General features: G+C 43.2%; 1 protein-coding gene and 1 long non-coding RNA gene across 7 annotated transcripts in view; one reads left to right on the top strand and one right to left on the bottom strand.

Annotated features, from left to right (window-relative positions):
* SMOC1 (SPARC related modular calcium binding 1) overlaps positions 1-21,673 on the bottom strand; it is a 197,510-nt gene that overhangs the window by 36,633 nt on the left and 139,204 nt on the right. For 4 of the 6 annotated variants that reach the window (XM_043517476.1, XM_043517479.1, XM_043517475.1 and 1 more), the window contains 2 exons: positions 19,324-19,413; positions 15,230-15,310 (listed from right to left, as the gene is read on the bottom strand). In XM_043517476.1, coding sequence (XP_043373411.1) covers positions 15,230-15,310; positions 19,324-19,413 — 171 coding nt within the window. The remainder of the gene's footprint in view (positions 1-15,229; positions 15,311-19,323; positions 19,414-21,673) is intronic. The other 2 variants (XM_038407519.2, XM_043517478.1) reach the window with 1 other exon arrangement.
* Positions 1-21,673, top strand: part of LOC122460815 — an 84,345-nt gene that overhangs the window by 25,676 nt on the left and 36,996 nt on the right. The gene's annotated exons all lie outside the window — the stretch shown is intronic.

The raw sequence follows: 21,673 nt of genomic DNA, 5'->3' as shown, positions 1-21,673 counted from the left end.
CTGCAATGGTAGCTCTGGTGCTAGTCAGCCAGCCATATTATCCAGACCCATCAGTTCCTACTAAAACAGATGAGATGCCATGAGGAATGGGAGTAGACTGGTCACACAACATAGGTCAGAATGCGTTACCTGAAAGGCAAATCATTTGAGACAAGCGGATTCAAAGCATAAAACTAGCTACCCAGATTCATGCTTACAGAACTGCTTCTTTTGGAGTGTTTTTGCTCTGCCTTGTAAGGTACTTTTCTCCACAGACACATATGCCTGTGTGGTAACAGCAACATGCACCATCTTCTCTCTGGTTTGGGCACTAGGATTTCCTCATGCGCGGTATCCCCGACCTCTGCCTGCAATCCAGCTCAATCCTGCAGGTTAAAATGCAAACAGAACCTGGAGGACCAGCTACAGAATCACTTTGCAGAGCTGGTATTTGGACTCACAGCCTACTGCTAACCCATGGACAGAAGGACCAAACTCTGTTGATAATGTGCTACCAGGCAAGAGATCAATGCTGAACTGTGGGCCAGCGCAGTTAGAAATATAATTTTTAAGTAAAAAAGTGCTATCTTGCCATGCCATTGTCACCTCGCTGCAAGATCTGCTATAAGATAGGGAGCTAAAAAGGAGTACAGCAGCTGCTGGTGGATGGGCTGAAAAGCAGAAACATCGCAGACTTGGAGCCAAGGTTCCTCATTTGTGTTTACGCTCTGCCAATTTATGCTCAAATAAATTTGTTAGTCTCTAAGGTGCCCTGAGTACTCCTTTTCTTTTTGTGGATACAGACTAACATGGCTGCTACTCTGAAACCTCTCATTTTTGTTTCTAGCTCTGCCATTGATGCATTGGCCTTCAGCAAGTAAGGGCCTCTGTGCCTCAGTTTCCCTCTCTGTAAAATGGGAATAACACTTCCTCCTCTCAAAGAGAAGATTAATACATTGAGCCTGATTCTCATTTACACTTAAGCCCCTTTACACTGTTGTGGTAGAATCAAGAGGCCTTAAAGAGTAACGTGATGTAATTTACACCAACTCAAGGCTCTTTTAGAATGTCAGAGCAGTGCTAAGGAGGTTTAGTGTAAGTGAGAAACAGATCCATTGTGGTGTATACAGCACTGAACTTGTGGAAGAATAGGTGCCTTTCTGTCCAGCTATGACGCTCAGAAGCAATGGACCAGAGAAAAGGAAAATTCCATCCAGGAAGCAGTTTCAACACAAGTTGGTGCAGGTTTGCATCCCTTCTACTTCAAAGGCAAAATGGATTTTAAATAACTGGAGGTGCTGGCACCCGCAAGGCCTGCTAATGCAGCATGGTGAACAGTACTAGACACCACTCTGCAAAGCAGGGACATGGGTGGAGGAGTAGAAACAACCTCTTCTGTTTTCTCAAAAAGCACAATACCAGCTGAGCAAATATAGGCCCTAGGTATAGTATAAATCTCTCCCCACCTCTTACTCAACAGCAGCACCACCACAGCCTGTCTCAATCTTGGACCGTCAGCCTGAAAGAACATTCAGGGTTTATTTTATTTATTAAAGTAAAAAGAAATATTCCCGCAAGTGTCCCCAGAGCACACATTCAACTGTCCTTGCTTTGACCGTTAATCTCTCAGCAGACAACAAGGTAAAAAGTTACTGTATATACTGCATGCTGCAGAATTTTATCTGTTGATTTATTATGTTCAAAGTGCCTTGTAGCAGGTGGCACGTCAGACCTAAATTATTCAGCAACACATTCCCCCTACCCCCCCAACACACACTGCTCCCTATTGACATGGCAGAGCTGCACTGAGTTATACTGCAATAGTAACCAATTCTAATTCTATTCAATATACTGCGTAGCCCCTTAGACAGAAAACACCCGTCAGCAGAAGGGGTGAAACACTGTCTTGGGAATCAGGACAGACTTGCAGAAGGAGATAGCTTGCTACTTTGGCCTCCAACTGCAAAAGAGCAGCGTGCTATTCATGCAGGAATTAACTGCTGCACGGCAGGGAAGGGTCCTGCTATGCAGGACTCCTAAGTCCTGCAGGAGCAGAGTTCTGCTCTACTTGGATGGCAGCCACCTATTCCTGCAAGCCTACCCCACTTGCCTTCCAGACTGTGCTTAACCCCCTTCTGCTGCCCCAGTCACCCAGGCAAGCAGTCATATAGTCCTTGCAAACCTTCTAAAACAGCAGCCAGACAAGTTATGGAGCTAGAGGACAGCAGGAAAATGACCACATTTTTATGCAGGCAGTACACCATCCTGGCAAAAAGGTAAATTACAGCAACTATTTTGCCTGGCCACATAATACTATTGCACACAGGTTACCTATTACCCTGATTCAATTACAGCTCAGAGCACTTTGGAAGTTGTGTGTGTCATCTTGTTGACTTGATTGGATTAGATTAGTGGTTCATAGTACATAGAGATTGAGACGCTCTCTTAGATCCTAGACCACTGAAGTCCCACCGCTTATACAGCCTAATATCCCCAATGGCAGTGGTAGGCCTGAACCAAAACCCCTGAGCTGCTGAAGTTCCCAAACTTTGTGGAAGTTTGGGAATGAGCTTCACAGCCAGCCTAGTTTTCATTTAGCACCTAGTCTGGTTATATCTAAGCATTATCTCCACAATGGCCAAATGACAACCCTGAATTTGAACACCTCCGAACTGAGAAAATTGGATCCAAATGCAGCTATGAACAATGCTTCAGGCCAGCTCCACTCAGATGATGTGTCAGACAGGAGATGGAAACAGAAGATTACTCCACTCCTTCTTGTCTATATAATTCCTCGCTATCAAGTGGTAGTTTGTGGCATAGTTAACTCCTGATTGCCTCCTGGGCTATAGCTGACCCCATTATTTTACTCCCCATTGCTTTCACTATTCGATCTTAGCTCCCTTTGCACAACTGAGGAATACACAACAAATCCTATTTGACTAGAATGAGAAGTTGTATGCGTTTCCACCCCAGCCTTTCAATACCTGGGGATGACCCCCCATCCCTACCCCTCCTGCTCCCACACCTTTTGTTAGCAGCAGGAACTATTGTTGAAGAAAGTCACCCGCCTCTGCTGGCTGCACTGTGTAAGAATAGCATTTCCCCAACAGGTTTCAGAGTAGCAGCCGTGTTAGTCTGTATTCGCAAAAAGAAAAGGAGTAAACCTTTTCTATTTCCCCAACAGTATTGGCGATAGGGGACATAGCTGTAGGGTGTCACGTAAGAGACTGTTTTAAACTGATTCAGGCTAATTTGCATTAAACATGGTTTGGCTGCCCACTGTGACGGCCACCTTTTGCATCTAGGGGTGCTTGTGTGTGCACATGTCTATGCACAGGCCAGGGTGTGCATGCATGAATGTGTGTGGGGGGGGGAAGACTAGTGTGTGTGTGCCATGCAGGGCACGTAATGCACGTGCAGCATGCCATAGGCATATGTATGTGCATGCGCGTCACTACTAAGGGACTTCTCCCTGCAGGTGCACAGAACCCCTTCAGTTGGGCACAGCCTTTGTAAAACCAAACTCAGTTCTCTCCAACCTCCCCTTCTCTCTATAGGCCAAAAAGCTCCCTGGACTAATCCCCTGGCCTCAGCAGAAGTTCCTCAAGAGAAGAATTTGACCCTCTTGTTTTTTGTTTTAACCATAAATGGAAACCTGTGGGGGTTTAGCAAAGAGCTTTGCTCCAACTCCGTGTACCTCTCTGCTGCTCCTCACCCCCCCCCCCCCCCCGTTCTCTCCAGCCCATTTTCCTTAACAGGCAGCTGTGGGGGTAGCAGTTATGACTGTGCCTAGAGTAATTTGTTTTCTTTCTTTGGGGGTAGAGGAGACGGAATTCTTTGGGAATGATTTATCACATGGCACTAAGGGAGAGCTTCATTTATTTGCCTAGCTGCATATGGTTTAGCACCTAGGATTGCAAACTGATTATTATACATTGTTATTTTTCCCACTTGTATACTTTGCACCTTTTCAGAGTGGATTAACTGCTCCCCAGTGGCACATTATTGATGACTGTTTGCTGACAGACTGGCTGGGAAGGGTCCTGGCTCTAGACTCTTCCAGTGTGTCTCCCTCCTTGCCCCCCCCTTCTCAGCCACTTCAGGTCTCCTGGAGGATCACACTTGCTAGTGATACATCACTCCAATTCTAACTTTAAATAGCATCTAGGTAAGAGACTCGATGATGGAGTCTGGATCCTTCTGGCAGCAGCCAAGAAAGGAAAGTGTGATTGGATTGCAGCTGTAATGAGAGAGAGATGTATGCACAGCCAGAAAAGCAGCTGCATATGCATGCACATACACAAAACACACGATATTAGGGCTTGTCTACACTGGCAATTTACAGCGCTGCAACTTTCTCGCTCAGGGAGGTAAAAAAAAAAAACATTCCCCTGAGCGCCGCACGTTTCAGTGCTGTAAAGCGCCAGTGTAGACAGTGCACCAGCGCTGGGAGCACAGCTCCCAGCACTGGTAGCTAAGCCTCTCGTGGAGGTGGTTTTTTAGAGCACTGGGAGAACTCTCTCCCAGCGCTCTGCCGTGATCACACAAGCCACGTTAAAGTGCTGCTGCAGTATTATAGTATTATGTACTATACTCTATTAACATAATTTAAATTAAATACAAAAAATAATATTAAGCTGTATATGTTTGCTGCCAAGTTTTAAACAAGTCAGACCACTGAACTGGTGGAAGTAACTGGCTAAGCACCTGGAACCAGAGTTTGCTGAAGTGCTAAAGCATTTCTCACACCTCCCCCCCCGTAGTAGCCTCTTCTGCAAGTGCAGAGAGAATATTTTCTTCATTTACATTTATTCAATTAGTTTAGTTCAATCACTAGTTCATTCAAAGTTAAGAAACCAGTTTGCAGCGGAAAAAGTAGGAGAACTTGTTTTCCCTCTTTTTCTCCATGAATAAAAATTAAGTGTGAGAGAATGAGATCTACTAATTCTAAAATCTTGAAGGACCATCAGTTCAATTCACTAAATACAGAGAATTTCTTTGTTTAATAAATCAGTTAGTTTTAAATACAAAAAAGAGATTAAAAAGACTAGGACTGTTCAAGTTAGCGGAGAGATGGGGCGGGGGGATATGATCAGTGTTCCCTCTAAATTTTCCCACCCATGTGCGGAATGAATTTTGTTATGTGCACCAATATGGAGGTGATGTGTCACACATCACCTCCATATTGGTGCACATAAAATTCATGCGGTGGGGTGGGGCAGAGGGGTTCGGAATGTGGGAGGAGACTCAGGCAGAGGGTTAGGGGTGTGAAGGTTTCAGCTGGGGATGCAGACTCTGGGGTGGGGCTGGGGTGGAGGAGGATGCTCCGGGGCTATAGCTGGGAGAGAGGACTCCCCCCAGTTTTCTCTCCCTGCAGCAGCACCTAGGCTGGATGGGGAGAAGCACCTCTCCCAGCTGTGGCAGCTCCAGGGCTAGGACTGCAGGATAGGCATCCCTTCCCCAGCCCCAGCCAGTCCGGGCTGGGGCTGGCACAGGGGTGCTCTGGCCGCAGGAGGGCCAGGATGCCCTGGTAGCAGTAGGTTGGGGCTGGGCTAGGTTGGGGCCAGGGGAGGGGCGCCCATCCCCCGGCGGGTTTCCTGAGCAGTGTTAAATAGGCTTACAGGGAACTTAGGATATGACAGAGGTCTATAAAATCATTAATGGTATAGAGAAAGTAAGGAAGGAAGTGTTATTTACCCCTTCACAACACAAGACAATGAAATTAATAAGCAGCAAATTTAAAACAAATATAAGGAAATAGTTTTTCACACAATGCACAGTCAACCTGTGGAACTCATTGCAAAGGTATGTTAAGAAGGCCCCAAGTATAACTTGATTCAAAAAAGAATTAGATACGTTCCTGGAGGATAGGTCCATCAGTGGCTATTAGCCAGGATGGGCAGGGATGCAACTCTATGCTCTGGGCATCCCTAAGCCTCTGATTGCCAGAAGCAGGGAGTGGATCACTCAATTATTGTCCTGTTCTGTTCGTGCCTCTGAAGTATCTGGTATTGGCCACGGCTGGAAGACAGGATACTGGTCTAGATGGATTATTGGTCTGACCCAGTATCACCATTCCTATCTTCTTAAAACAGGTTTTGATAACAAACAAAATAAGTATGTATCCAGCACATTTAAGGGTGTTCTATTCAACTAATAAAAATGAAATAATAATAATAATAAATGAAATAAATGAAAATGCTGTTTTAGTACATTCCAATTTCCATCCAAATGCAGCTTGATGAAAATCATGAGTAGAAAATTAATCTAGTAAATAAGAAATGCTTCATTCACCATTTTCTAATGTAATGAAAATGTAAAAATTAAAAATATAAATAAATGAGAGTTTAGCTATATAATTGCTTAAATAAGTATACAGATATAATATATCCTCCTGGATAACAACAAGAAGCACTACATTTAGTGTAAAGGCTGTATTTAGTTGTAAAGCAACATGTTTTTACAGTTACCAACCAGGAGGGGGGGAAAAAAATCAATATTTCTCTAGGAAAACAATTAAAAATTACATATGCAAAACATAAATCAATTATTTATATCATGATTAAAATAAGTGATTTAAATCAATCCCATCTGTAACTGAGTGACTTGACAGTGGTGAGTTTTTATACCAATAAAGGTTTCTCCTCAGTGGTGGCTGCTAAGGACAGTTGCTGGCTTGACACTTACCAAAGGCCAAATGGAAAATGTTGGCTATAGAAGAAAAAAATAGGGCAAATAACTAAACTTGGAGGGCACCCAAGGGGTAGGAGGGTGATGAGGTGACTTTAGTGTTGTAGTTCAACACTTCCGACATATCAGGGAAATACTGCATAGGGAGGCATGAATCCAAGACATGGGACTGCAGCCAGGAAGGACATCTGATGGATGCACAATAGCTATGACCACAAGCTTTCCAACCATCTGTTCCCTCACATCAACCAGACCCCTTTCCTGGTGCAAGAGCTGAGCTTCGTTCTCTCTCCCTTTTACACCCACAGGGACCAGTTATGTTTGAACAGTCCCATACACATGCCAAGAAGAGACAGAAACTTGGAAACGCAAGACAAAAAGGGCTGGGTGCAGAGTAAAAAGGTATCTAATGTTTACATCGATTCTCTTGGTTCTAGCCAATCTTGTTTTGGTTTCACTGAAACTAGCTTTCTGCCTACTTAAACTGTCTACATCACTGGCTGCTGCCCTCTCCCTTGTTTGTGTGAGGTCCAGCTATGCTTGCGCTGGGCTCAAATGTGGAAGACATTTGCACCTTGCTGACAGTCCATTGACTTTGTGCCAACTACCAGCCAAAGACTAGGAAGGGACAAGTCTGCAATGCCCTATAATCCACTGTATGGTGATGTGGTCAATTCACTGACTGGCAGAGAAGGATAACATGTCTGGGATGAAAATAGCCACAGCCACTCTAACAGCAGCAGGGAGTGGAAGCGAAAGTCATGGTGGCAGCTAAAGCTTGGCCCAACAGAGGCAGTGGGACTCAAAAGTTCTCTAAGCCGGTGGGATGGGGGAAGGTGGGAAGTTGCATGAGTCACGTGGGAAGCAGGATGTTGGCTGGGGAACAATTTAAAAAAAAAAAAAAAAAAAAAAGCTAATAAGAAAGCCAGCTATACCTTTCCCACTCTGCCCCCAGCCACAGGTCTCTGTTGTGCTTTTCAAAAACCTCACCACCTTTACTGAAGTTCACCAATACCACCAAAAACTGCAGAAACTGTGTGGGATATGCCCATCTACTCCCACCAGGTGCACCCTGCAACCTTCAAATGCCCAGCCACCAGGATATGAAGGAATTTTCTTCCGACTGCAAATGATAATTAGTTTAACCCACAAATATGAATGGGTTCAGTGCCTCTCTGTCCTTAACAGAGAATACACGCCCTGAGTTAAAGTCCAGGCCTATCACATTCCTGAGGGTTGGTTTTATTGGTAACAAGACACCCAAACAAAACAAACCTCAGTCTAAACTTTCTCCTCCAGAACCTCCTCTGTCCCACCCCTTTTATATCCTGATTGGACCCACCTGCCACTACAGCTCAGCAATAATCATATAATTCTTAATGCAGCTCTATAGCATCAGCGGTCCAGGTGACTCAACAGAAGAGTCCTGTGTTTACCTACAGGGACTTAGAGTTTGCCATCTTGTTACAGTGAGCAAGAATCACCCTGGTTAAGCAAGTACACAAGTATATCTGCATCTACCTCTTGAGATTTCTCACTGTCCCGTGTCCTCAAGCAAGACACGCGACAAGGTGATAGACAAGCGAAGAAGGCTGTTAGCTCTTAGGATATGTCTACACAGCATCTGGGAGGTGTAATTCCCATCTTGGGTAGACGAACACATGCTAGCTAGCACCTAAAAATAGCAGTGTGGACGCCATGGCATTGGTGGTGTCAGACTAGTTGCTTGTTACATACCCTGGGCCGTACTTGAGCCGCTAGCCCAAGCGGCTGCTACCCATGTCACTGTGGCCACACTGCCTTTTTATTTTGCGCTAGCTTGAACATAACTAGTGCATGTTGGTCTACCCAAACTGGGAATTGCACCTCCTCACTGCTGTGTAGACATACCCTCTGTGGTACCAAGCAGGGTGCACTCAGCCTAGCTAAGGGCACAAACAAAGCCAGAGGAAAAGGGCTACAATGTGTGTACATGGGGTGGGACTGAGGAAACTCAACCTCACCCCAAGGACTAGCAGACATGGCTCCCTGTTCCCCCCTTAAGCAGGTATCTGGCCATTTGGAGATGAACTTTGTAAAACAACCCAACCTCCACCTCTGCACATGATGCCGCCACATTCCACCTCACCATGAAGATCTGTGGAGACCAACTTGGAACATCTCCATGTTGCCCATGGGGGTGCACTATCCCCCTGCCCAGGATCTCTGATGTGCAAGGGAGCAAAAGCAGTAGACATCCAGATTTCAGGTTGTTTCCAGCCCTTATGCCTCTGTGCAAGATACTCTGAGCCTGATCCTCAAGGTAAATTAATTTTTAAAACTAACATATGAACAATACTATCCTAGTTTCTGTACACTTGTTTTTCACAGCTCATTTATAGCTTTGCTCTATGCTGGAAGAGCTTCAAAAAGCAAAAAGTTGCATCAGTGGAAAGCAGTAATAAAGGATGCCCAGATGGCCTTTGGGTGCCAGAGCAGAACAGAAAAACCCACATGGAACTGGCACACATCCAAGGAGCACGATTTAGAAATAAACAGCAAGATTCAAAAACACACACTTGTCTTCAGCAGCTAACCTTAATATATTACTCATTCTTCCTTTCAGGTAACGTCACGTTCAAAACCCTGGTGATTGCAGAGTATTTGCTTGAGACTACTACTGCTGGTTTTCCTAGAGCTGTTTATCTTTCCATGCATGAGCTCATTACATCACCCTGTGGTTTTCTTAAGAGTTGTCAGGATAGGTTGGGTTACATGGTTAGAATCTCTCTCCAACCAAAATCAAGTCACTCATTAGCATGAATGGATTTGAGAATGCCCAGCAAGGAGCAGCCTCGGTGGAGAGGAACACTCCTGAAAGGACAATTACTGGATTTATTTTCTTGAAAATAGAGGAGTTTTCAGGAATCGCCTCAGAACAAAATTTGTAATAAACAGTGAGAGTATCCATGATAGCACTTCAGTGGTTATAATGCCAGGGGGAGAGGGGAAATGCAAGAAGAGCTGCCATCCATCTATATTTTAAAATCACAGTAGATAGCTTAAAAGGCCATTCTACACATTTTGCTGCAGTGGTAGTGAGAGACAGAAGTGCCATATCTATTGGAGCATGTAACTGAGAAGCAGTGGGGTCTGGTAGATCAAGTTTGGAGCTAGGAGCCAGATAGTATCGCCAAATCCTAACCCTAATTCAGCCACTGACTCTTTATTTTACCTCTGGCCTCACACTTATCTTTCTGTACCTAGGTTTCCACTTCTGTAGAAGTGGGGTAATACCTACTTCACTTGGTTTGGGTAGGGGGGGAGGATTAGCTAGTTATTAATGTAAAGTGCTACACATTATATTAAAGTATTAAGATATGTAGTATATGAGGAAAGTGAGGGAAGCAGAAAAAAGGTGTCTGTCAACTATTCAGTTACAGCTCCAGAAGCAGAACAAGACTTGAGGCCAGACTACTGCACCTGGAGATTTGTTACCAAGTCAGAAGGTGGGAAGATGCTAATGAAGGTAGTTTTGTTTGGGATTTGTTTGTAATGGAGAAAGCATTAACTGAATTTTTATTGCTTTTATGAGTTCCCAGCTTCGCAGTTCATCCTCCAGCATGATCTTCGCAGTTCATCCCCCAGCATGATCCCTTCACTTGTATTTTTTTATTTGCATTATATCATAATCACCAACTGATGGGAGTTAAAAAGAAAATCAGCAAGTTATTGAAGATTCTAACAGCTTCCTCTGAAGCATCTGACACTGGCCAGCCAGAGAAAGGACACCACTATACAGACCACTTATCTGATCCGATATGACAATTCCTATGTTCCTACCATGATGAATGTGGCTACAATGCTACGTTTCCGGGATGTCCAATGCCAGTGCAGACTGGAATGACACTTAATCCTGTGAAACTGATATTTACTTGAACCCCGTTCACTACTGAACATGTGGCTAAATGATTATAATGGAGAACATGAGAACTAGGTAAAGGCATTTGAAGAACGTGAAGGAATGAAAGGCTGATTTAGGCTGGTACAACGAGGGAGAACTTGGAGTAATAAGAAGAAATGGAGATAAGAAATTTAGGCTAGATATCAGGAGAAACATCTGGAGGGTGAGTTCTATTAGAAGCCATGTCTACCTACAAGCCAGGGGTGTGATTCCCAGCTCACTTAGACATTCATGCTAGCTCTCATCTGCGCTAGTGTAACACCAAAGAACCCTGGTAGTCGGCAGGTGGGATCGAACCTGGGACCTCTGAAACTTAACATATGAGCCTCTAATGCATGAGCTAAAAGCCAAATGCCTTAGCTAAGGCTGTAGCAGACTCATTAATCTCCAAGTGGTCTATGTGCCACTAGAGGGAGACAGAGCACCAAACCCAGCAGGCATAGGTTACATTAGCATGCGAAAAATAAGACAGATAGTAGCATGGGCAGCAGCAGAAGCACAGGTTTGCTTCCCCAAGTACAAACCTACCTGAACCCTGTGGGCCCATAATTGGGGTAGCTAGCCCATGCTGCTGCTGCCACCTCCCGTGCTACCCAGTTGTACACTAACAATAGTAGTGTTAGTTCAGATGTCAGCTAACCCAAGCATGTCCACATAAGCTGGGAACCACACCCCTAGCTCGTAGTGTAGATGTAGCCGGAGAATAGAAGAGTCTCCCGCAGGAAGTGGTGGAAGCTTTATTGCTGGAGGCATTTGAACTCCAACAGAAACATTACATACAGTATAGAAGAAATATTCACCGGCCTGGGGAGCAGGGAGTAGATGACTTAGTAGACCTTCTCCACCTCTAACTTCAATGAGTCCATTAAAATACAGCAAGAAGATAGGTAAATTTTTATGTTGTCTTAATCTGAGGAGCTTTCGGCTCAGACGCAATACAGCCAAGCCAATGCAGGAAAAACTGGCAACAAAACTTACCTTAACCTGTTAAAAACAAAAATACAATGAGAGAAAAAGAAAACATACTGTGCAATAAGGTCTAAAACACTGCTGTAAGCTAAAGTTATCAAAAGCATCCACTAATTTTGGATGCCCAATTTAAGACACATAAGTATCTCATCCTGGGCATCCAAAACATGTAAGCAATTAACCGTCATCATCATCTGTTCAGAAATGTTCCTTATTAAGACTTAACTCATATATAGTGCTTTCCTTCCATAGCTTCCAGATGCATACTGGAATATCCTTCATTGTGTCTGACAAAAATTATAAATCCATAATTGCTTTCATGATCCGGCCTTTATCGATGTCAGTAATTCATTGTAGCAAACAGAGATGACCACAGGTTTGTGTGGCACAGTGTGAAAAATGGAGTCTAGAATTAGCAACTTTCCCCTCTTACATCAGTTACAAGGTATTATGGCAAGTACATCATATGGGGGCAATCAATTATGCTCAATGAGATTTTTTAACAGCTCTTTTTACCTTGCTGTGGTAGTTGTCTTTTTTGTACTCATTTGAAAATCTCCAGCTGAGAGTTTATTTTTGGATTAGTAATGTGTGCCCATTACAATCTCTGAGCTCATTTACACTCATTAAAAAAAAATCATTAATTTAGAACAAAATGGCCCATCGTAAGCTCACAAAAGGAACTCCTTCTCAAGCAACACTCCTTCTAACATAAGGAGTTTCCTGAGGGAAAGCTTGTACAAATAGTGCTTGCAGCATGCTGGGTAGGTCAAAAGATCTATAGGGCCAAGCAAGAGTGGTAAGCAAATTCTAGAGAGTCAAAGACCCTCCTCTTCCCTACTGAGGATACCTATTTTTCATACACATCCCCCCTCCCAAATTCAGTCCGGGAACTGGAAGCAAGAGTCTCTCATTGAATCTCAGATACCAGGAGTGTTGCATAAGGAGGCAGGTGGTTGCTAAGATAGCCAGGACCAAAATCATACAAGGCTTTACAGAGAAAAAACACCACTTTGGATGACACCAGGAATAAACTGGTAGCCAGTAAAGTTCATGGAGCACAGGTGTGGTTTGCTCTGCATTTGAAACACCACTAAGCCAGCTGGCCAACACTTCTACAGCGGCTGAAGTTTCTGAGTGGCCTTCTAGGGTAATTCCATGTTGACCATGCTGCTGTAATCCAATCTGGAGGTCATGAAGGTTCTATTTTAGTTTATCCACATTAGCTAATTAAGCCTATTTTATTTCTGCCATTTAGCTCCATATCACCTTCACTTTGTGATTGGGAGAAGGCAGAGAGAGGTTAAAGTGAATTACTGAAGATCAGAGTCCTAGGCTAAGCTAGGAATAAAAGCAAGAGATTGACAATAACTACTAGTTTAAATTGCCTCCACAAGTTACCTGGGGTTTGTGGGGGGTGTGTGTTTGTTTACAGAAACTGTTCCAGATATATTACTTGTCTCTTTATAAAAAGTGTGTGGATGGTGATAGCCATTTGTCAAATCTTAAATCAATATCTTGGTCATCTTCTAGCAGCTTCCTCCTGTCTGTCTTCCCAATTCCCATATCATTTCCCTCTAATCTACCCAAAAGATTCAGCAGATCAAATCATCAGCTTCAGCCATTGGTCATATCTCACTCTCCTCTTCAGATCTCTCTCACTCTCTGCCTCAAGTTCTAGCTCTCCATTCTCACATCTCTGCACACCCTGATATCCCTTGGTGCCAACTGGTGGAATACACAAGTGGTGCATAAGGATTTACAAGGATCCCCTGGGTCTGATGTCTCCATCATAGTGTGCCAAAGGGTGGCATGTGAGGTCTCTATCAGCAGTCATTAATGCACTGATTGTCCTAATCATTAGGAGAGACATGTATGGATGATATTTACAGAGTTAAGTATATATATTTAAAACTACATTCTTAAGATATGTAAGTTAAGGCAGGTCACCTGAAGGTGATAGACTCTGTTCAGGCAGGGGGTAGACGACATTTATCTCCCCGGCTGACCATTGTGTCTTACACTGTACATGCATTTGCTAACAGGAAGCTAACAGCTAATCAAGACTGACTTTGACAAGAGTTCATAAAATCTGCAGGAAGGAACACACAGTAGGGAGGATGTCCTGTTTATGACCAAGACCAAAGAATTAGTCTGGTATATGAAAAGAATGTAATGGGTCACCAACTATCCTTCACCTAGGCCAGTGTTTCTCGAGCTATCTGATGTGAGGGACCAGCAATTTTTTTTCCAATGTGCGCGCAGACCGGCAGCCAATGGCTCGCGGACCGGCACCAGTCCGCGGACCACCACTTTGAGTTGCACTGACCTAGGGGTCAAGCTGTCTGTGTGCTTGGGAGGCTCACAACCAGCATTCTGACTGAAAGCTGGGAGAAGACTTTGGGTGAGCTCAACTTCATTAGACAGGACAACGTCTTGTTAGTTAAGCATTAAGGTCTAGAAAGAGCATTATGATTTTATTTTACATGTATTCGATTGCTTCCAATACTTCTATCTAGCTGCTATTATTTGAATCTTTGTTCTTTGTTAAATAAACTTAGATTTGCTTATAGTGAAAACACTTACAGATGCTCAAAGTTAAATGGAGCGGTGAAACTGGTAAGATGAGGTGCACTGTTCCTTTGTGAATAGCAGAGCTGGGAATTCTTTAAGTGTCTAGTAGATCAGAGGCTGGATGCTCCAGAGGGATGCTTGGAGTGTACCTGTCACTAACCTGCAGAGGGACAGCATGGCCTGCATAGGCTGAGAGGGGAGCGCTTGTGTTGCCCTTGGCAATGAGAGAGCTGACAGCCAGCAGGTACCCACAAGAAGGGCAGATGGTAGTGAAGTGTCTCACAGCCCTGGACACTGCAGGATCACACACACACCGCCTACATCTCTGTTCTCATTTCTGCCTATTCTACCTTTTGTTCTTTGTTCCACCTGAGCCTCTCACCTCCCTGAGCCCAGTGACCTGCTCACTCCTCTCATCATTGGTATGTTTTCTGGGCTGTCTTTCACATGTGGAACTTCCTCCCACCCTTCTATGCAAAACAATAATTCTCTCTTCACTCACTCATTTACAACTCACATCTATTGCAAAGCCCACCAAAGATAACTCATCTTAGAGTCAGTGTCACCCACTTATCCAAAATATCATTACAGATGCCTTGGGTGATCACATCTACTTAGAGTGGAACCCAAGTACAGCAACAACCTCAGTTCCTTGGGAACCACACACACAATGCAATAAGGATGCTCTCAGGAAAGTGTTAGTTCATGGAGTTATGAAACAGGGTTAATGAGAGAGAGCATGGGAGTTGAATGAAGACTGGCAGTCTGGTATGAAGCTGTGGGTGAACAAACCCAAAGCTTCCTTCAGTATCCAGAGTTTCTGTTTTAGGGAACAGAAACTCTCCTCAGCATACATCTGGTACACATTGAAGAGACCATCCCTCATTTGTTGCCTGGGTTTCCCCACACTGCAGTGTTGAGAGAGAGAGAGAGAGAGAGAGAGAGAGAGAGAGAGAGAGAGAGAGAGCAGCATTGTAGCTGCAAGAGGAAGAATAAAATGAGAAGTCCTGGGAAAAAAGGATCAGGCTGCTTAATTAATAGCCATTTTTTTTAAAAGCAGAAATTCATTACCTGAATTTCTCATACTAGAGCTGTTCAGTTTGGAATCTTTGATGACCAAGTGCTTGATCCAAAGTGTGGGAGCTGTGATTTCTGAAAGACAACGAGAAACACTTAACAAACCCATATTAGTTCCACTAGTGGGGGTTGGGGAGGCACGATGGCGATGGAGGTGTCCTGACTGGTCCATTCTAGTTCTTGGGTTTTGACGTGTCCTCCAGGGTTCCTTTGTGCATTTTGTGTAGTGTGAGCCTTTAATCATCTCCCACCACAAGCACACACAATCTCTTCCTCTCTTTCCATATATTACATCTCTGTTTCCTTCTTTCCATAGCCCCCAGTATCCTGCCTCATACCCTTCAGCCCCGACTCAGAAGAGGTACGGACTATGTTGTGTGGTACTGCATGTTTTGTTTTCCATTAAGAGATGCATGAAATTCAGCAAAATACTTCAAAATCAGGAATGTAAATGTTGCCCTAGACCCCAGAAAGCAGTTGATCACCCACTTCCAATTATAAATTCCCTTTTTAAAAAAATCAAAATCAAATAGATAAATGAAGAGCACTGCTGGGAACACTTAAAAGAAAAAGAAACAGATCTCGTTAAGGACATGTATTTGATGCACTAAATCAAAACACACACAGATATCAACTTTCAGGAAGTGCTTAGAGATCCGTGGATGAAACATGTTATACTGTTTAAGTTCAAAATACAGCAAACCCTGCCTTACGCAACCCCTCAAGGGACGATACAAACTGGTTGCTTAACAGAGATATCCAAATAGAGGTTGAGCGGGGTACTTGATACCTTAAGTGGTCTTTAAAAGGAACTTTTTAAAAACCTAACTAAAGCATCCTCTATTGAAAACTGTAATATTTTTTAAAATAGTAGGGCCTGATTGATTTTTTTTTTATTCTAAAAAAAAAAAAAATGTAACAAGGGTTTTTCTGTTTGCTTATTGACATTTATATAGCTCTGTTCAACAAGGAAGAAGCTGACTGACTATATAGGAGAAACAAATACTACAAAAAATGCATCAAATGCACAAATTAAACAAACTGAAAGGTTAGGAGGGCAAACATTTTTTCTCTCTCTCTCAGCTACAGCAATCATGTTTGCTTGTGAAAGGAGACTAAATTGCTTGATTCATCTGCCCCAACCCCCCACCCCCACCTCAATTCAGGGTCATGGAGCTGCTGAACTGCAACCCAGAGTCAGAAGCTACACTTCCCTGACCTGTTTGCTATTCTTTTTGAGAGAGACAGGAGAGAGAGAGAGAGAGAGAGAGAGTGTGTGTGTGTGTGTGTGTGTGTATGGGGTGGGGTGTCAGATTTAAGGGCAAATTTCAAGGAGTGCGTTAGTCCCACAACTGGTGCCTGCTTTTCAAAAAAGCTCTGCTCTCATTCAGTCACTTATATAAATGACCAGACTTCCTAATTGGCCAGCACATAGGGTTATAACCACATTTGAAAAATCTGGCCTCAAACAACATAACCCAAGAGCTACTATCTAGAGCTGACTTTTCCCTTTTCCCTAACAAAGATACTTGATGCCATTTAAGGGATTTCTTTCAAGCAAGAATTTTTTCCCCTTTCAAGGATATGTGGAAATACGTTAGTTTAAAAAGTTTATTGAACAGCAATTTAAACTTCAGGGTTTTGCTGCCAGGTTTTTCTTTTTGTATTTAGTTAAAGAAGAAATGGTTTTCAAACACACATTTCAGGGGGAAAACAGAGTATTTAAAACTCTAAACATCAAGTCAGTCTTCATTTTAACAATCTGACATCCCCAAACCCTGTGTGATACTCAAAGCAGTTTTCCTTTTTGCTTGTCACATGAGTAAAAGATTCTGAAGGCAACATTAACTGCTTTTCCTTCCACTCCTACAACCACAATGCCTTCAAAATTAAGCTCCAGTGGCACTTTTGCAGCCCCAGTGCCTCCAAGGCAATAGCACAGGTATAACGGATTGTTTACTAAAATCCCATTACTGGGTCAGAGTTGTTTACTAATTCTGTACCCATAGGGTGAGATTTTCAAAAAAGAGCCTAAAGGAGTTAAGCATACAAATCCTACCGAAATTCAATGGGATTTGTACACTTAACTCTCTCTCCTTTGAGAGTCCCAGCCATAATGAATAGATAACAGAACAATGCTTTGGCCTTCTCTGTTGCCTCCCATTAGAGGGTCTCAAACCAATGAAGTGATCATCAGAACCCCCAGTGCAGTAGGAAGTTTACTTATCCCTATTTTAGCAGTGGGGAAACGGACATATAGAGAGATAAAGTGACATATCCAAGGTGTCACAGTGTGCCAGTGTCAGAACTTGGATAGGTCCCAGTTTCATGCTGCCTCTCCACTGGGTCAAAAGGAATGCTGCCCTAGTTAACAGAAGGCCTAAAATCTGACCATTCCTGTTACAAGATGTGCGTGGTGCAAGAGGAAAGAAGTGATTGCATGATGTGTTGCAAGATTCACAGTAACACACAAAATAAACAAAGCATGTGCATGGTCCTTCATTACGCTGCACAAGCTTGCTATGGTCCATTTCCCTCTTGGTCTCACCTATAGTCTCAGTGCAGAATGTTGGGTCCTTTGAACGAGCAAAGATTGGGGACTTTAAAATATCTTACACAGAAGAGAGGCATATAAAAGCTATTAGGCTCTACATGTCCTGTTGGTGGCCAGGGCAGGACTGTCTCTGCAGTGTACACTCTAGTGTTTTGTCTGAATGACCCAAGGGTTGGGGACTTTCACCATTCCCTTAGGGCTTGTCTACATTACCCGCTGGATCAACAGGCAATGATCGATCCAGCGGGGGGTCTATTTATTGCGTCTAGTGCAGACCAGACCTAAGAAACTTCTGACAGGGCTTCCACAGACTAATCTAGTGCACTGTTTGGGAATGATTCCTGTACTTAAGTCCACATTTTCTTAGTGCATTCCTTCCGTTGTGCATTTACCACCACTATCTTGGGGTAAACCAAAAGCCCAGAAGCATGCTGTTATTACAAACAGCAATTTAATACAATACCAGATGGCTGCTAGAAGGAACACGTTTTTTGGGGGGAGGTTTTTATCTAAACAGGAGACTGACAACTAGGGTTTTGTTTCCTTTGTTTATTTATGTGGGAATGCAATATTTTGGCCTAGGTATCTTTTTTGTTTTTTAAAGCGGATACAAAGAATTTTATAAAAGCTAGATCCATGCAAATGAAAATGATGGAACTGCAGTCACTTGCTATTAAATACACTTATTTCAGCGCAAAAAACCCCTCCAAACCAAAACCCACCACCACCACCTATTCATGTGAGGTGAAGGGAGGAGCTACTGACGGCATCACCTGGTCCTGCCAAATCCCTTCGATTTTTGGTTTCAACTCTATCTTAAAATCTTAGGGACCCATAAAATCTGCAGCTCTCCCCTGGCCATCCGAAGGGACTCATAGTGGAGGTTCAGGTTTTGGCTCCCATCTAAATTATAACTGATCACAGCAGTCTCCCTTTAATTTAAGGATTCCAGGGAACTGAGGTACAACAGTTCTTAACGGTCACTGGGTTGGCACACCTGAAAGAGGAAACTGCCTTGGCGGACTATGGATCAGGTGGGCCCAGGACCCAGACTTCATTTACTTAATGGAAAGTGCATCACTGAAGGCAAGCGGTCAATGAAGAAATCTCCCAACATTTTCCCTCCAAGTCAACATTCACAGACTGCCGTTTAGTCTTCTCCTCCCTTTGGGGAAGCTGCTGTGCTTTGCGGAGGTTATGAAACTACTTGTACCAATACGGGGGGGAGGAAGGGGTGAAGGGGAGGAGGACGGAATATACGAAACTGTCATTTCTGACTCAGTGCATTTTTTAGCCATGACGCCCTTCCTCTCTGAGGTTATCCAAAGGATCCGTCCAACTTGTGTTATTCTTGGATCCCAGGGAAGAAGGGAGGATGGAAAAGGATTTGGATAAATACCTCAAGTCCCAAGGGCACTCTGAACTGTAGATAATTTATAAGATTCAGGGCGTTACTGCATTGCAGGTTAAAGCCAGGGTTTGAACAACAAATGTGAGGGAGAGAGAAAAATTTGTTTAAAAGGGAGGCTCTTACCTTCACCATCAAAAATAGGCTGGGTCTCCACAGTGGGCGTGGGCTTCGAACCATCATCTGAATTGAGAGTTAAAAAGAACCGAAAAGAAACTACCATTATTGAGGTAAATACTATCTACTCTCCAGTACTGTTGAATGATTGGGATTTGTACATGGCCCGGCCAAGTCCAAGAGAGAGAGAAGAAAGATAGACAGAAAGACAGAAAGTCAATACATAATACATTTTCAGAGTTTACTTGGACACTAGTGGTATGTCACAGTTCACAGTAAACATGCACTGATCACTACCTTTAGATTTGAGAGAGAATTTCCCGCACATAACACTGACATAAACTATGGGTATTTGCCCTTTCTCCCTGATTCATTGATTAGAGATCATCTTTTAGGATCAGGTGGGCCTATCCCACACAGTTGATATCCTGTGATACCGGAGAGCTGGGAATTAATGGACCAAAGTCCTTCTAATTATCTTCTTGGTTTAAAGAACATCTTCTGAAACTTACCAACATGGAGCCAGGCATCACCATTCATTGAAGCGCTGTTAGAAAAGGTCTGTCAATAGGAAAACTTATTTCTTACAGTGGTAACGTCAAGCTGCCCTCTAGCTCCGACATGATTATAAGACATGGGGAAAAAAAACTTTTCTTAGATTAGCTTTCCCCAATACATTATGCTCCGATGCCTTCTGGCAACAAGGGTGAAGTCTTTCCCTTTTAAAAGCTTACACCAAACAAAGTCAAATCCACAAGAAAAAACAAAAATCACAGGGGCCATAGAGGCAAAAGATTAGATGCCAATCACATTATGCAGACAGGCATTGATTGCTAAGTTTGGGCTCAGGTTGGGATCCACCCTCTCAAAGTTATGGGGTGTTTGAATTTGTTGTCCCTTTCTAGGCCCATCTCTACATGACCTTAAAATAGTATGTGTGGTGGTGGTAGAAGTAACTGAAAGGAAAAACACTGAGTTACACTGAAAATAATTGGGAGAGTCAGTTCAATTCCTCGGTTCAGTCTTGCTGTAGTGTGTTGTGGTGATGTATAAAGTGAGGGTGAGGGGAAAACCTGTATATTTCTTGCTTGTTGTGCTTTTAGAGAACTTACAACACAGCCTTTGTTGCATGACCTCACACCAGACACATTATGGGAAAGGGAGGGAGCTCACAGTTACAAAGCCCGTAACAGAATATTTGAGGCCGGGGTGAGGGCGGAATCGATGGAAAACAAGACTATTCAGGCAATATTCTCATGATTACAAAGACTTCTTTTTTTTTAAATTGACTTGAGCTTAAATACCTTTTCATCAGAGCATTGATTATTTATTTCTAGGTACATCAATCAGAAAGGGAACCAAAACTGAAAAAGTGTGGTTCAAATTTCATTTAATCTGTGCAATTCCATGAAAGTAAAAGAGATGGGAGACAGTAACGGAGAACCTCTATTCGTTTGCCTCTTTGATTCATGCATTGTCTGTATGTTTAACAAGCGTAGTTAAAATACATTTGAACACACGGAACGCATACCATTTTTACCATATAATGTATAAAACAGGGCTATATCCGTAGGCCAAATTCTCAGCTGAAATGGCGAATGCTGCAGGAGTAAGTAAAGAGACTAGTGACGGCTAGTCCTCAGCAGCTCACGGGATCTGGCCTGGGCAAGGCTCCCATTTATTGATGGTTTTGCCTGAATAAAAGCCAAGTAAAAGCTAAATAGGAAAAAAGAATCAGGGTTTAGCCCAATACATTTAACACTTATGCACTGGCTGTATCTTTTAATCATTCTTTGTATTTTAAATAGAGTTTGCATCAGTGATCAGGCCAAAGAGAAGGGTGTAGGGTTCCATCCAATCTCCTTCCATAATCCACTGCTCTGCCTGCACGCCAACAATAGCTAGATTTCTAGATTTAGTTTCTACTAAAATGACCAGGAGTTAAATAGTTAATGTTAACACTTCCATATTAGGCTTCAGAGTTAGCATGCCCTTGTGATAAAATGGGGTCAGTGTATTCCTCCTTTACAGTGGTCATTCCACGCTGGCTGTTCACAGGTTCAGGTAAACAGCATACCAATGAGGTACATTCTAAATGTCTTCTTTACACCTAAAAGGGCTAGAAATGTGTTTTCGCTTTTAACAAAATGAAACTAACTGGGTAGACACCAACAGAGTGCTAGGGTGTCTTGCTGAGTAACAGACAAGTTCAACCTCTGTTTTGCATAGCCATTTATATTAAGTAAACATATAAATGCATTTTATTTCCTGTAGACCAATCATTTCCTTATTCTAAGAGTCGGGGATTTGTCACACCAGCTCAGACCATTGATCCAGCCAGCCCAGCACCCTGTAGTCT

This window comes from Dermochelys coriacea, chromosome 6 (assembly GCF_009764565.3).
Source record: "Dermochelys coriacea isolate rDerCor1 chromosome 6, rDerCor1.pri.v4, whole genome shotgun sequence".
Taxonomy (NCBI): Eukaryota; Metazoa; Chordata; order Testudines; family Dermochelyidae; genus Dermochelys; species Dermochelys coriacea.
The sequence above is the reverse complement of the archived record's forward strand: the minus strand, read 5'-3'. Positions and strand labels throughout refer to the sequence as shown.